This window comes from Thermobia domestica, chromosome 3 (genome assembly GCF_964235325.1).
Source record: "Thermobia domestica chromosome 3, izTheDome1.hap1.1, whole genome shotgun sequence".
NCBI classification, from domain to species: Eukaryota; Metazoa; Arthropoda; class Insecta; order Zygentoma; family Lepismatidae; genus Thermobia; species Thermobia domestica.
In genome coordinates this window covers 108376360-108392930 of record NC_137456.1, presented here as the reverse complement: position 1 = coordinate 108392930, position 16571 = coordinate 108376360, and the positions used below count along the sequence as shown (strand labels likewise).

At 34.2% G+C, this 16571-nt stretch overlaps 1 protein-coding gene across 1 annotated transcript in view; it reads right to left on the bottom strand.

Annotated features, from left to right (window-relative positions):
• Positions 1-245: 245 nt before the first annotated feature.
• The window catches only part of LOC145681903 (uncharacterized), a 99564-nt gene continuing 83238 nt past the window's right edge, over positions 246-16571 (bottom strand). The window contains exons 4-5 of the mRNA XM_081753505.1: positions 9745-10053; positions 246-3232 (exon numbers count right to left, since the gene is read on the bottom strand). Coding sequence (XP_081609631.1) covers positions 2917-3232; positions 9745-10053 — 625 coding nt within the window. The 3' untranslated portion in view covers positions 246-2916. The remainder of the gene's footprint in view (positions 3233-9744; positions 10054-16571) is intronic.

Genomic DNA, 16571 nt, shown 5'->3' with positions numbered 1-16571 from the left:
ACGTGGTTCTGGTGGCTTAACGGAGATTTTTTTTTTTTTTTTTTTTTTTTTTTAATTGCTTTGAGGCTAATTTCGAGGTGTTGTGAAGTTTGTATCAGAGAAAGTTTGAAGAAGCCGGCAAGAGCTACAGCAAACTGTAACAAACAGGGAGAGAAGATTTTGCTGATATTTAAGTGCACTCCGTAATGACTACTTTGAATATCTCTATGAACCCAAAAGATGGATTTGTACTGAATTCAGTTGCTTTTTTTTTTTTTTTTTTTTTACTATTATTTTATTTTATTTAAAGAACCAAACATGTGTTTCGTTTGTAATTCGCAGGCTTGTAGACCCTTTTGTCTCTTTCTGTGATATAGTAGATTATAAATTTGGGAACTGAAAGGAAAATATAAAATTACTACATTTTTTTACTTTTATTTGTTTATTTATTGTATGTGAGTTTTGGGTGTTTTGTCTTATAATACAAGATTGTTCTTACTCAAACCCAAACTAGGTTTGTCGTATAGTTACGATATTATTATTATTATTATTATTACTTTAATTAAAGCTCAACTTGTGTTCTCCAAAACATTGTTAGATCACCACAGTGTGCCAATATGTTTTGTAGTTTGTGAATCTATAACTGCTCTCTACGCGATAAATCAAAGACATCTGCTTCCAAATGTTTTTAATGTCGATGAATCTATAAGACTTCTTCCAATTCTTTTGTAACCAGTGTTATTGTGTTTTAGTGCAATGATTTCTTTCCCGTATTAATAGCACAAAATAACGTTTTCACATCTGTAACAGTGGCGGCTCTAGGCTGGGACCTGGGGGCCTGGGTCCCCAAGTTTTTGAGTGACAAAAATAATTTCAGCTTTTATTTATATATTTTTGAAAGTGTATAGTAAACTCATGATATACCTATCATAGTCTGGGGTCTGGCTGCTCACCCTTAGTTTTTATCTTTTAGATTTGCCTCTGCTTTGTAATTTTTCAGTTTTGCACGAAATACTGCACAGACTGCTACCGTGTGTCTCTGTTCATTTCATTACTTAGTGTATTTCCAAACTTACCTACTGTCCGGTTATGTTAGCTACACATAATCTTATAGCTTACTAAATATAACCAAGATTCACAAGTCTACTTATTCTGTGATGCTGGTAATGATTTACGAAGTACAACCTAAAAGCACTGAATTAAACACAAATCATCAGCACTAACTCTTCCAAGAAGAGTTTTCATTTATTTTCAATTATTTCTGTCCTAACGTTAAACTGTTTAAAACACATCTTCGATATACAGAGCACCTCTGCTCTCAGAAAACACATGCATAAATTACTATTTACTTCCAACTTAATGGTTAATAACAAAATTAACAACAGACTATACATCCTAAAATTTCAATATGTCTGATAATTTCATACATTTTCAATAATGTACTCAGGACATAATAATACGGCATGTAAAAATTTACAACGAAACATATATCACTACTACTAATATTGCTATAAATTTTGAGTACAATGTTAGAAAATGCCTCAAACTGACTTCTAAAATAATCACTTAATACATTTCCAATAATGTACTCAGAACATGGTAGCAAAAGCACCCAAAAAGTTACAATGAAATTTATATAACGTACTCAAAACATAGTAGTAAAGCATACACAACGTTTTAAAAGCATATTTATCACTGTTATATATGTCACAATAATTTTAAGTATAATATTAAAAACGTTTCCTGTAGGCACTCGAGTGCAGAAATTAAGGGACACAAATGGGACAGTGACACACGATGAAGACGAGGGACAAAAAACATACCTAGTGTGAATTAATCCTTTCAATTGCACATTGGTTTCATTTAACATCACCAGAAACATCCAGTACGGGGATCATCCCGAATGGCTATACAGGTTGCACAGCGTGTTCTGAAACTGTGGGTGAAACCATACAGCATAACCTGTGTTAATGCATCCTAAATCGGAGGTGATGGATTAAGGCTTGCAATCTCGTCCAAGCGCGTCCCAGACATGTCCAATCGGATTAAAATCCGGGAAGCATGATAGCCACTTCAAGCTCTTATTCCCGATATCCCTTCACCACCTGCGCCTTAAGTGGTAAAGGAATATCTCCCATCGTTAAATTACCTCCTCCCCTATTAGAAGCGGGATTTTCGAAAATGCTGTTATTGTCCGCTTATTTATAATGAGTTTATATACAGAGTTTCTTTTCTCTCACTTAAGAGGATCCAGAGATACTCTTTGGCATGATTTTTGAATGTCCCTTCATCCCCATAGGATACGCATTTTATTTAAAATGACATGATAGAAGCCGAGGTTGCGGTAGGTTTTATGTTGAACATTTTATTTTAAATGGTGAGTCAGAGAACGTTCATTCATTACTGTAATATATACTGTTTTCAGCATGTGTTAATGCCAATATACCTATATTTTTTTAAAGAGAGTACAAATTAAAATTGCTTTAATTGTATCTTGGTATTAATACAAATAAATAACTATTTTTAAAAGTATAACCTGAAGGCTGGGAGGGAGTGAACGACTCGGGCAAAAACATTTCCAAATTTGGTTTGAGATTCTCAACTATAGTAGCGATATACTATTCACTTGCAATTGTTTTCTTTTCTCTTTTGGACTAATATTGAATTTAATAGGACAATGGTAGACCTCGAGGACCACAATTTGAGAAACGTTGTTCTAGTATATCGGTCCAAATGACTTGCTAAAAACTATTTTATTTTATTACTTCATAGTTTACAATTGTATTGATATTTCACAATTAAAACAAACAAAGTACTAAGTATATTAATAATGTACACAAATCATATTTACAAACTGGATCCTACTTTCACTTTTACGCAAAACACTCGTATTCCGTATCTCTCTTCCCCTCACGGTGTCCAACATAGCACTGAATTTTAAGGCTTTACTTTATGAACTTCAGCATGGAGGATTAAGCTTTCTTCCGTTTCATAACTTCTGCTACACACTACACAAAAATAAGGTTTTTCCGGAGTATGAACAGTTGTGTGTTTAGTCAAATTGCTCTTATCACTAAACCCTTTTCCACACATATCACATTTGAATGGTTTCTCTCCAGTATGTGTGCGTATGTGAGTTTTCAAATGCGACGGAGTATGGAAACGCTTTCCACAAGTTTCACACTTATGTTTTTTCCACTCTTCAACAGGTGAATAGCTCGTTAACTGCATCAGTAACGCAGATATTACAGGGCTGAAAGAAAATACAAACACTGGATATTCCACATTTTGCATTTGAAAGAAAATTAAATATAAATAGGTTCGAAAACTCTTTACAAATGACGTTACACTATCACAAAGAAAATATAATATTCCAACTTCACATTAAAAAAGAAAACTACAACAACAATGATTATATTCTACAAATAACAACTAGCAGATCATTAGCAACAAGCCTTATCTTTGAACTCTCTCGTAGTTATATAGTAGGCGTGCGTGAGTTCTATGTGTGAGACTCGTGTTCGATTCCTGGCAAGAGCTTGATATGGGTTCGGAACCTAAGTTAAGCTGCAAGTCCACGTCTCATATATCCTCACTGCTGCGGAAACTATAAGCTTCAAATCAACTAAAAGAAAAAGATATACATTTTCATATGTTTCAGTAGCAGTCTTACGTATAAATATAATAATTTTGACAGCAGAACTTTTTTTTTTTTGTGCAAATGTCTTGGACAAGAACGAAAATAAATATTCTTTTTTTAAAAAAATGTTTCTCAGTTAACAGTTTACTGTATATGAACTGAAGCTAAACTCTGAAATAATGAAACTTACTAATCATGTGAAGTATTGGAACTGTAAATTTTATGTTTCTAGATTTTTATTGGAACGGTAAATTTTATGTTTCTGAGTATTTAATTTATTAGTTAATTTACTTTTATTTAAGGAAAATACATAATACATAAATCTTTTTTTCGGACTCGAATGGTACGAATAATTTATTTTCACTATGCACAATTCCTGCTAAATGTATGTGAAATTCTGTTACTTAAAAGCTCATAAATGTACATGCGGAAGGACACATGAAAAAGCCTACAGATAGGGTGCTTTACACCACAAACTCATATACCCTCGAATCAAACACTAGAAGTATGTATTGGCACGAAAAACAGGGAAGATGTGACGTCATGGATTTATGAAACACCTTAGGAAAAGTGATATCCAAAATAAACTGTAACATTCTGAGTATTTGTTCTCTTGAACAAAATCTGTATCTTGCTCTCTTCTTTAATTACAAACGTACAGGGGCTGTTTCCGAAAGACGAAGAAAGATACAGTTTACAAAAATTAATATCAAAAATACGTTACAACTTCGAGTATTTGCTCCTCTGAACGACACCTGTTATCTTGCTCTCTTCTTCAGTTATTATAAATATACGGAGGTTGTTTTGATCTATAGTAACGACTTTCAGGTGCACCTTCATCAGGAAATTCCATGACGTGGTGGTTCTGCATTCTGGCTACGGCCTGGTATCGAAATATCCATTGGAGGCTGGCACGCAGTGTAGACGTCATTAGCCACAAGAACTTCTCTTAAAAGAACTTCCAACAGATAGTCAACTGTGCAGTCTCCGCTGTGCTAAGACCCATTACAGGAAATAGAAGGTACCCAGTAGTCTACCCGTAAGGCATCCGAAGTTATCACTGGGATATGAATGAAGGAAATGGCATGGATACCAGTTTCTTCTGTCATTTGTTGAAGAGGATCTTCAAATAAGAGGTATAACTGGAGCCTTGATGCAGTCACTCAATCCCCCCCCTCTCTCTCTCTCTCATGCAGACAAGGAAGATTATGACGATTAATTGTTCTCAGAACGTTGGTTTGAAATAATTGGAATTTATCTGGGATTTTTGGCAGATAGGTGTATTTATTGAAACACCTTGTAAAAGAAACTAGTAACGATCATGAGTTCCTTGCTTAAACTTTCTCTACACTCACAGCATCGTCTTTGGAATCTTCAACACTACATTCTCTGAAGAAAACTGCACGCAACTCTTAGTCATGGAGGTACCCATATTTTTCGTACCGTGCAACGTATTACAATATATTTTGGCAGAGTTGCTAAACGCATAACTTTCAACGCTTCTACAACTCCATATTACGATGTGACTTATACTGGAAAATACTGTTTCAACAGTTTCCAATATCTCTTTGAGTACCTGTGTTTTTGCTGTGACGAGAACCTGCACTTTCCGCACAGTAGCTGGTGTACGGCTCCTACCAATACAGGGTCTGACACATATCTAACTACACAAATCGTCCCACTTCTTGCTTTTCCTACCCTTTTTAACACACGCGCTGAGTCATTCATCAAAACGATGAATCCATGTTCTCTGTACATCTTGATTATGATACACTAACTGTATCGGCATCAGAAGGCGCCGTTATGCAGCCTTCCTAGCATGGGTAGATCTTCCGTGACATTCTTCAATGCGCATGTTCAGCACATCTGTCACGAATAAACGGACATCCAATGTATCTATACGACTGGTAATGACATTTACTTCTTCCTAGTTACAGGTGCTTGTAAAAATCGTCATTAGAGATGGAAAAGGTTCTCTATAGAAAATAACACACAAATAATTTTCATAAAGTATTTGATCGATTGTAATACATTTTGTAAGTTCTAACCAATAACTTCAAAATTCCAACAAACTCTTAACAGGTGGTTATCAATATAAAGAAGACCTATAATTTGCAACACATAAGATGCATGAGATGGTAACACTAATGTTGCGAATGCAGCGCCTGGTCGTTGTTAGTAGTCTTAGCAGGCGGTCTGCAGTAAGTCATCTAGGTTACAACAGAGATGTGTGGGGTGAAGCCTGCACAATAAGAAATCTCTCTGAGTTCAAAGGCGGCAGATTTTGAGTACGCGTTTAGTTGGCACAAGTATATTTAAGACTACCAATGTGTTAGATGTGTCGCGTGGAACACTTTCCAAGGCAATGGTAAAACAACATCGGTGAAGAATAATAGTAGACAGAAGTGAAGCCTCAGTGACAGAGATCACCAAATACTGAAGAGGATTGTCACCAAGAGTAGTGGAGTGAATCCGGCAAAAGTTACTGCAAAATTCAATTGTCACAACTTACAGCGACAAATAAAGCCTTACGCAACTTGCATAACCAAATCATTCCAGTTCGAGTTACAATTTGCAAAACGCCGAATTCGCCCACAAAGCTTTAATGCAAAGAAAATGCCACCAAGAACAAGAGAAATGGACCGTCAATGACTGGAAACGCGTAATATTGTCCCATGAGTAGACTTCTTACATCGTATTTCTAACAATGGCGGAGACCCAAACAACCTTATGCTCTTAACTGTCTCCTCAATTCCATCAAACATGGCTGCGGCTCTATAATGCTTCGATTCGCAATTTCCTAGTATTTTGTGGGTCATGTCACGCTCACAGAACATGTTACTATTACTAATTATGTCCATGACAGATGCATCCTATGGTCCAGATGTTTTTTTTTTTCTATCCAATGACGCAATTTCTAAAAATAATAATAGGTCAATCCACACTGCTAGAGCTGTTAGGTATGGTTTTATCAACAGTAGAACGAACTATACCCCCCCTAGCCCAAAAAATTACTAGACCTCAACATTATTAAACACCTGTGAGAAGCTCAGACTCAGGAGCAGAGAGATTCTTCTCTATCCTAACTGACGGAACAGAATGCTGCACTGCATGAAGTACAGTACAATATTAATCTGGAAACCATTCGTGACTTATACGCCCCCAATCCGTAACAAACTAGAGCTGTTCAGCAGGCTAATCGAGATCCTAGCTCGTATTACACATAAAAGTTGCAATTTTTAGGTGTTACCATTATTTTCATAACATCTGTAAGTATATATATATACATACAATCACGGTCGAAACTTTGTTAAGGATTATGTACCTAAATTTAATGTAAGGATTCAGTAGTTTCACGAAATGATTGAACACGAGGGTACACTTCTGTTCACAAAAACCTAGACTGCCTTCTAGAGACTCCAAAGCAATGACTCTAGATCCTTAGATTCCCTGTAGCTCAGGCTAATTTTCCCTGCATTTTTGTCACAGACAAGGGTGGAAATGGAATGATAATATTGCTGTATTCATATCGCAAATTCTTGTTTATAACGTGTCAATGAAAACTAGCTACTATACAAGGAATTACGGTAATTTTAAGTCGCAAATTTGATACATGCTTTATATTTTAATCTAAAATAGTTGCAACAAAGAGATCGAAGTAGGAGCACTATCATAACAGCAAATAGACTACAATGAATACCCACATGCTTTACGCGATTTGTTTATTGTCTTTCCGCCAATTCAGTTGTTCATAAAACATAAACTTTTCCTGTTATCTTTTTCTGGAGTCAAAACTAATTTCTAAAAAACCCATCAAAATGAGCTGGCTAAAAGCAAGAATATTTGAAAACATTATAATGTTGTAAGAATATTTGAAAATATTCTGATGGCTTCTGGTCACATGATTCATCCTAGCCATACTTCGCGTACAAAGTTAAGAGGAAAACTGCTCTTTGTCTTCAAAAGGATTGAAAATCTCAAAAAACGAAATAAAATCACATTTACTCGCAATGCCAGTACTACAATATCCATGACACAGTAACACACTGGAATACTGTACAACATACAATAAATCAAAATTTAGTAAAACATTGACATTTGTGTTAATACACACATTTTGCTGAGCTTAAGGCGAATAGGGTTTTCCTCTATTTTTCTTAGAGATGGGCCCTCAAAACCTTTTTTTTTTCTTTCAGCAAAGCGGCTAAAGATCTTCGTAATTTATTTTCTGTTATATCGTATTTTTTAAATAATATCAAGTAATTCTTGCGAAATTTATAGCTAGTAATTCTGTAATTAGTACTTAAAAAATGTACAATCACGATGTGAAGAATCTTTAAAATTACGAATCTATATATAAAAGGTATGAGTTGCTTGTTGTTTCTATTTTTAAATTAAAACCCAAAGAACTATTTTACGCTAAATTTCGTAGTATTTCTGCCCTTTGCCAGGAAGTACAATTTGATTGTTTAAACCGTAACAATAATACTGATGTTTTACTATTAAAATAACCGTTATCCATTTTAAATAAACTACACCCTGCTCTTGAAAGGAAGATACGATTCCTCTAAAAGCATTCCGCCTTAGAACTTTAGTTGCTTATTTTGTGTATACGAGTACTTACGTCACTTCTTACAGTAATAACGATCCCATGTGCGCTGCTAAATGTTAAAAACAACATAAACAAGAAACTTTGTTTCTTGGTTTCACGTTGTTTTCCTTTTGTAAGATAGACCACTACTACACTAAGTCCACAACTACATTTGTGTTTAATAGCTATTCATTTGTTTACTTGTCTCAGACTAATACATCTACATCATACTTTCTTTATCGCACATCTTGGTGTAATGCATATTCATGTATGCATCTTTCGATGTTAACGATTTCCAATTCCGTACTCAGAGGATCATCCAAACTCAATATTTTAACATTACTTCATTAATTCACTTTTATTTTTTATTTTATTTTTTTATTTTTATTATTTTTATTTCATTTTTTTTTTTGTCCTGAAATTATAACAGACATCCCTTGTACCCTGCGAATAGTTGTATCTAAACATAGTAGTGGTAAAATGATGAAATATTATTAAAGTGGAATTATGTAAAAGAGGACATCAAGGATTGAAATGTCAAGCTTTAGACAAGTCACGAAAAACTTTTTTATATATATAATGACGTTATCTACGCCAAGAAAAACATGCTTCATGCTAAAAGAATCGTCTAAAGCAAGAACCTCCAAATTTGGCCACTCCCTCAGTTTCAATGCTGTAAGCTGAAACAAGCGAAACTAAAGAACACGTGCAAGGTAATCAATTGAGTTTATAAATGCTGAACGAAAAACATGCTAAATCTCATAATGTCTGCACAACAAATGGAAAGAAGTGTTTTTAATAATGATTTTACTTTCTAAGTTAAACTTTACAATCGTATTTGTTTAATGAAATTACTCTTTTAATATTTTTTATTTGTCCAAGTGGTAAATGTAAGTAAATAAAATAATCTTGTTCTATAAAAAATGATAATGAAGAAGAAACTTTAAACGATAACGATTATGCAATAGTTTAACATCTTTAAGTATTACACATTCATGTTTTTTTTTTTGTTTTTTTTTTTTTTTCTCAAACGAAAAGATACATATGATATAGACACATTAGTGTCCATAAAACTTTATAATGCAATACAGAAAATTACATAGTTCTCATTATTAATATCTGTAGTAGACAAACCAGTGTACAAGGGTTATCTCTGGGTTCTTCCGTTTCCTACTGCTTCTTTCATTCCGCCAGTTCGTTCATCACCACCATCACTGCCTTCTTTAGTCTCAGAACATAATCGGAAGTGTTAATAATAATAATAATAATAATAATCTGTCAAGCCCTCCCCACTGGTCTAATGGTTTGGGCGCATGTCCTAGGTGTAAGAGGTTTCGGGTTCAACTTTGATATTTCTGGTAGGACTGAACACATTACAGTACTTTGTATTTCACAAACTATAGACCTACATCTAGTTTAGTTTCGGTGTTGAAAAGGGACGACCAGTGTTTGCTGTGAAGAATTATTTTCTTAGTATTCACTTAAGTACAAATTCTTGTAATTGTTTCTCAATGTTTGCAGAGTAGCATTTTAAATAATTTGATGGACTATTTTATGGAAATTAAAAGCTTCTTCGGATGCGTAGCTTTTTCCACATATTACACAATAAAATGGTCTCTCTGGAGTATGAACAGCTATATGTTTATTGAAATTGCTTTTATCACTGAATCCTCTTCCACATACGTCACATTTGAATGGCTTCTCTCCAGTATGAATGCGTATATGCGTTTTCAAACTAGACGGATTAGAGAAAAGCTTTCCACAATATACACACGTACGTTTTCTCAGATCTTCAACAGGCATAGATCTTCCTAATTCCATCATTCCTGAAGATATTGCGGAGCTGAAAGGAAATATAAACGCTGTTTCTTTTATATTTTTCATTTCAAAAGAGCAAAACAGTTCCTGAGTACGAAACAATTATTACTGATTGTTAAAAGTATCTTTCTTACAAATATTTAAGTTTCAACATCGTAAAGGAAATAGTGCTAATTCAAACAATAAGAAAGGAACATATAATAATGATGATACTCCACATTGGCATTTAGTAGAATATGACTAACAGCCTCTTTACTATTTCTTTCTTTAGAGGTACAGTATTTTGCAGGCAACAGTTTTGAACAGTCTAGTCATTCAAGAAAGACTGCTCAAATAAAATAATTCTGAGCAAAAAATTCTTTGTATACAGAAGTAGTTGACGAAGACAGCAAACATTAGTGATTCTTTCGGAAACCATTTGCATTCACAACGTCAGTCTATGCGCTTCCCAGTGTGAATTTAATATTTTGCAGACCCGATGACTATAAAATGTGGTTAATTAGTTCCTAACTGCAAGAAACATGTCAGGTACAAATATTCATCGGCAAATATATTAAGTCTTGCTGATAATGCAATGAGTGACAGTAAAGTGTAAAAATGTATCAGATTGTAAAGGAAGGTAGGGAAAAATTCCACGATGAATCGCGAATGGTAGAAATTCGAGCCTGGAATGCGCAACACAGTCCAGATCTTGCGCCTAGCGACTACCATCTGTTCAGCCAGAAGACATTTCTGGGCAGTAAGCTTGTAGACACTGAACTGAAAATGACAGAATAACTGGCTACTATCACAGGTGACACATTTCTATAAGGAGGGTATCCAAAAGCTCGTCGTTAGTTGTGATAAATTTAAACCGGAAAGGAAATTACGTAGGAAAATAGACAATACATAAACTCCTAAAATAAATGTTTGTTCGAAGAATGTTTAGTTCTTTCGTTTTTATTCCTAAACGGTCCTTGCTTAAAACTTCACTTATATTCCTTGCAGGTGTATTAATACTGACAAGGGAGGGTCACGAAGTTGCTCCGCTGAGATCCGAACGAAACAATTGTGTTTGCATATGGTATGTTATAACTAGAAGAATCCCAAAGTTATACGTGCCACCGGGCGGGATATCGTGAGTTACAACATATTTTGTAATGTAAAAGCTACAAAAAATTACCAGGCAGAATAGTTTGAATCGAGTATTTTTTTCGGAAACAGTTGGGTAAATGGAAAACTCGGCGAACACATATCCCATCATTTTCAAGGACACACTTTTTGGAGTAAGAAACTTTGCCCCAAGGTCCCAGACGGGGTCCAACTCAAAATTTTCAAATGGCAAGAGGGATTAAGTACATCACATTTGTCTCACCGTTTCCTATTTATACGGGTGACCATGGATTTTTCAATTAAGTTTTTGTTTACATTTTGACCCGTCGCCATTTTGCACAGGGTTGTCGTAGAAAATCTAGACTTGCTCCATTTTCTTTCATTTTACAACAGCTTTCAAACGATGTGCTAAGTAATCCCTCTTGTCATTTGAAAATTTTGAATTGGAACCCGGGAGACACTGGGGCAAACTTTTTTTTTTTTTTTTTTTTTTTAAATCCCAAAATGTGTTTTCTTGAAAATGATGTAATATATTTTCACTGAGCTTTCCATTTACCCAACCGTTTCCGAACAAATGATCCGGTTCAAACTATTCTGCCAGCTTTGTAGCTTTCACATTACAAAATATGTTGTAACTCACAACATTCCGCCCGGTGGCACGTATAACTTTGGGATTCGTCTAGTTATAACATATCAAATGCAAACACAATTGTCTCGTTCGGATCTCAGCGGAGCAACTTCGTGACCCTCCCTTGTGAGTACTGAAGTTATTTTTAAATTCTTTTAATTCTTAATACCCTTTATTCTAATTAAGGGTATTAAAACGTAACTAAGCGTAATATATATATTTTTACTTTAAGTATTTTGTCAATTTAGGAATTACAGTGTGAGAACAACCTTACGTATGAGAAGGTAATAACAATATTTACGTTGTCGTATGTACAAGTGTTTCTGAATGGCGGCCATCTTTGTTGTCGGGGAGTGCCATTTTTTGCATTTGCAAGCGTTTACGAAAACTACAGCTGCTTAGGATGTACACATCAGACGAACTCCAAACAAAAACGAATGTTTAAAGAAGAGACTGAGGTACACGGAAAACATATACTTTTGCTTCTAAATAAATATGCACGGTTGCAAACCAATACATAAAATCACCAAAAAAAAAAAAAAAAAAAGTACAGAAAACTACACTTTTGAAGGGGCTGTATGTTGGAATGGCATAAAGTGGGGGGTTCATAGTGCTATATACTATTGCATGTAAAGAGTCTGAAGAATTATCCACAGCTATGATACTACTGATACCGTAGATTTATGGGGGATCCGAAAGTTGGAGTTCGTAACTTGGTTGGCATTTTTGGGGCGTAATATCTCAGGACGGTAAAGTGCTAAAACTTGCTGCTTAGATCACAATATAATTCAGCATTTGAGTTAACTATTGCAAAAAAACTGATATTAGATGGAGAAAAAGTGAGGACATGGTAAAAACGCGAAGAAAGCACTTGCGTGAACATGATCGTATCCAGGAAAAAAATTAAATGTTTGGATATATTTCATGCTAGATCTCAAAAACTACGCATGGTTCACCAATTAGACCTGCTTTCGTTTGTGTTCAGTTGTGCAAAAGTTTGCGAGTGGTGTTTGTTTGTTTTTCTAGCTCCATGGTCATTGCCACGTCAATATGGGAGAAAGGTTAGTTCCCCGTTGCACCCACGACACTCATCGTCGAACTGGACCGCGATATTAAGGCATTCAATGTATCAGCACAGTGTAATTGAAATCCAATCCCAGTTACAGAAGTTAATGTGTTCACAAGGTTGCGTTGCATCTATCTACGCTATATAACGCAACCTTGTGAACACATTAACTTCCGTAACTAGGAGTGAATTTCAATAACGCTTGCATATGTTACGTTGGTTGCTCTGCGCGGGCATTTCTTACAAGTCTGGTCCAAGCTTAATAATTATTACCTTTAAAATATAAGTTTATTAACTTACAATTATTCTTCCAAACTTAAGAGATACCTTAGCCTCATATTATACACTGTACAGGCATTCAAAACTTGAGCTCGCGTAAAGCACCACTGAATTTTTCTCGTGGGTTACATTGGTTTGAAATGGAACTATTTTTGGGATGAGATTATTTATTAAAAATCGGAAGTCGAAATATAAGGACCACTTAATATATATAGCGCATATGGGCAAGTGGCTAACGCATGTGCTGTGTTCAATTTCCACTTTAAACAGGATGACCTTTCGGAACTGAAAACGAACATTGAACTCTAACAAAATATTGGTTTATTTTCAGGATCATACTTTAAATATTGCTCCTAAACTATCGTTATTCTGCTATATATATATATATATATATATATATATATATATAAAACCGAAAGAAAGATATAGTGTTATGTGCTTGTGGTTATCTTAAAATGTTACGTGGTTGCATTTATTACTTTTTTTTAAAAAAAATAGTGATTTAATGTTATGTTCCAAACACTTTTTGGAAATTTCAATGTAAATTTTGAGCACATTGGAAGATTTCTCGTGTTAAATACTTCCTAATTATTTTCTTGTATTACTCACTGTCGTACATATTATCTCATTTGATGCCTATAATATGATAAAGTTTACTTTGGATAAGTAGCTTATAGTACATAATAAAATGACGTTTCTGGAATATGAACACTTTGATGAGCATTTAAAGTGGTTTTAGCTTTAAACTTCCTTCCATGTATGGTTATGGTCATACGAGTTTCTAAATTTAACGATTTAGAGAAACGCTCTCTATAACTTTATTTATTTATTTTTAATAATCGATTGGTTCTGAAGATGTTACAAGACTGGAATGAAATATAAACGCTGTTTCTTTTGTATTTTCCATTATACAGAGAAGTTTTAAGTTCCTTTTGAATATCGTAGGGCAATGGTTCTCAACCTAATTCCTATCACGACCCCCATTTTATTACATCCTCTTGCCAGCAATCCCTTTATAATTTCTAGTTTGTAATAAGATTGTGTGGGATTTTTAATATACCTATTGTGGAGATCTCACAATAGCAGAATCCATTTCTTGTATATAGCGGATACAGTAACTTCAATAAAAGAGAATGAATTTGGTCAGTTTATTCATATTACAAATATCGAATCCGATTCGTCATACTGTTTTAAAATTGAGGCAGTTTGAAAATTTTAAAACTTCCATAACTACTTTAATTTTGGGTCATATGACAAAAAAAAGTGATTCCTAATTTTGGTTTAAAGAAACTTGGGCAGTTTTTTTAAGTTATTGAGTATTTGAAATGACTTGATAATGTGCGTCACGAAGATTGAACCGGATATTGCCCCACTAGTGAAATCACATCATGCTCATATATCTCATTAGCTTTCAATTGTAATTGTATTTCAATATACAGGTTTTGGTGCATTTGTATTTTTCTGGTATTTCAATAATCAGTTCTCATTAGTTTCATATCGTACTTCTTTCATTTAAATTCATTTTTAAACAACTCTGCAACTATTGAAAATGGTTAGTAGACCTATTTTTTGTTGTTCCTAACAGTATGTATAAAATAAATATATGCCTATCAGAACAAAATTCAAAATATTTTCTGGTATTAGACTCTATAATTATATTTATCTCTTCCGCTTATCTCCGCGACCCCCCATGAAACCCTCTCGCGACCCCCAAGTTGAAAAACTGTCATAGGGGAAGCAGTGGTAAAATAACGATGGAGAAAATATAAAAAATGCTGATAGGATTCCATACATAGCAATTAAAAGAATATGATTAACAAATTATCTCTTTACTGTTCCCTTTCAGTATCGTGTTTCACGTAATTTTGGATAGAAGAAGCCGAATGATTACTATAGCGTAACAGAAATCTGTTTTGTAGACGGAAGTCTTTAAGATGAGGAGCTCCCTCGTGGCTAAGCGGTTAGCGTACGCGCCTTTGGCGTGGGAGACCCGGGTTCGATTCCCGGCGGGAGCTCATGTGGTTCGGATTCCACGTTAATCAGTAGGTCCACGTCTCATATAGCCTCGCTGCTGAAAGGGACGATAAACTAAAATCAACCAATCATCAATCTTTAAGATGAACCCCATTCTGTATGACGTAAAAGGTCACTATTATCTAAATTTCATTACAAATCATAAAATTAATTATTACTGTTAGATATTGAATACTGAATTTAATAATGTATCTTTTTGTCTAATATCTTTTAGCGTGGTTTTAAAACCTACATAAATGTTCATTTTAAATAATGCTAAAAGTGTTGTAGAAAATACTCCTAAATTCCTCACTGAACTTACAGTATACCTATCTTTATTTACGACATTTCTATTTTTATTACTGTATTTTTCAAGGAAAAGACTGTAAAACTTTTAGAACGTGTTTCCATATATATATATAAAAAAAAAGGCACTAGCTTCAGTATATTTTTCCTTGATACTGATACTTTTTCCTTTTAAATTTCATTTTCTTTTGACCAATAAAAACTATTTTTATATTTGAGTGTTAAAATGGATGTACATAACACAAGTCCAATTATCCTTTTGACAGTACCTTCTGGTGTCCATCTAGGGTAGTACCAGGTATTTTCAATTAAAATATTTCGTTGTAATAATGAAAAATAACACGATAAACTACTGTTTATTGGAATGGACATAGTGACTGAAAAGGGTTAAGTAAAGAATTGTAATAAAGACAAATATCTATTTTCTTTGAGATTAGAGTATAACACTGAATTTTATTTGAGATAACGACACAACATTAACACTCGATACACGACACACGATATATTTTTTTTCTGAGCCAAACATTTGAAATCAGAAACGAAAAATAAATTTGTTGTTTTTGATCACTCTGTCTCACACTACAGTCCTAGTATTTTATGTAACACGTTATGTTCATTAATTTTTTCTTCCGATTTGAAGCTTTTCCCACATAGCCTACAATAAAACGGTTTTTCTGGCGTATGAACCTTCTTATGCCTACGAAAAGCACTGTTATCACTGAAACTTCTCCCACACACATCGCATGAATATGGCTTCTCTCCAGTGTGTATGCGTAAATGAGTCTTCAAAGCCGACGAATAGTAGAAACGCTTCCCACATACTCCACACTCATGTTTTTTCATCAGATTTGAAGATGTAATAGGGCTGAAAGGAAATATAAACATCGTTTCTTTTATATTGCCCATCATGAGAATTCTAAAACAATTCTTAACTATTGGAAAACATCTTAGAAATGGTGTTCAAACTTCCAAAGAATAATTCTAAATGCATATTAGGAAGGAAAATACCGAAACGTGGTTTTATTTCATAGTGACAACTAGAGTGAAAAACTAAATCATTGATATTTCTATCTTTAGAGCAAGTACCTACTTTGAGCCAAAAGAGAGAATTTTGTAGATGCAATTAAGGATAAGAACAAATACAAATGATTTAAAACCG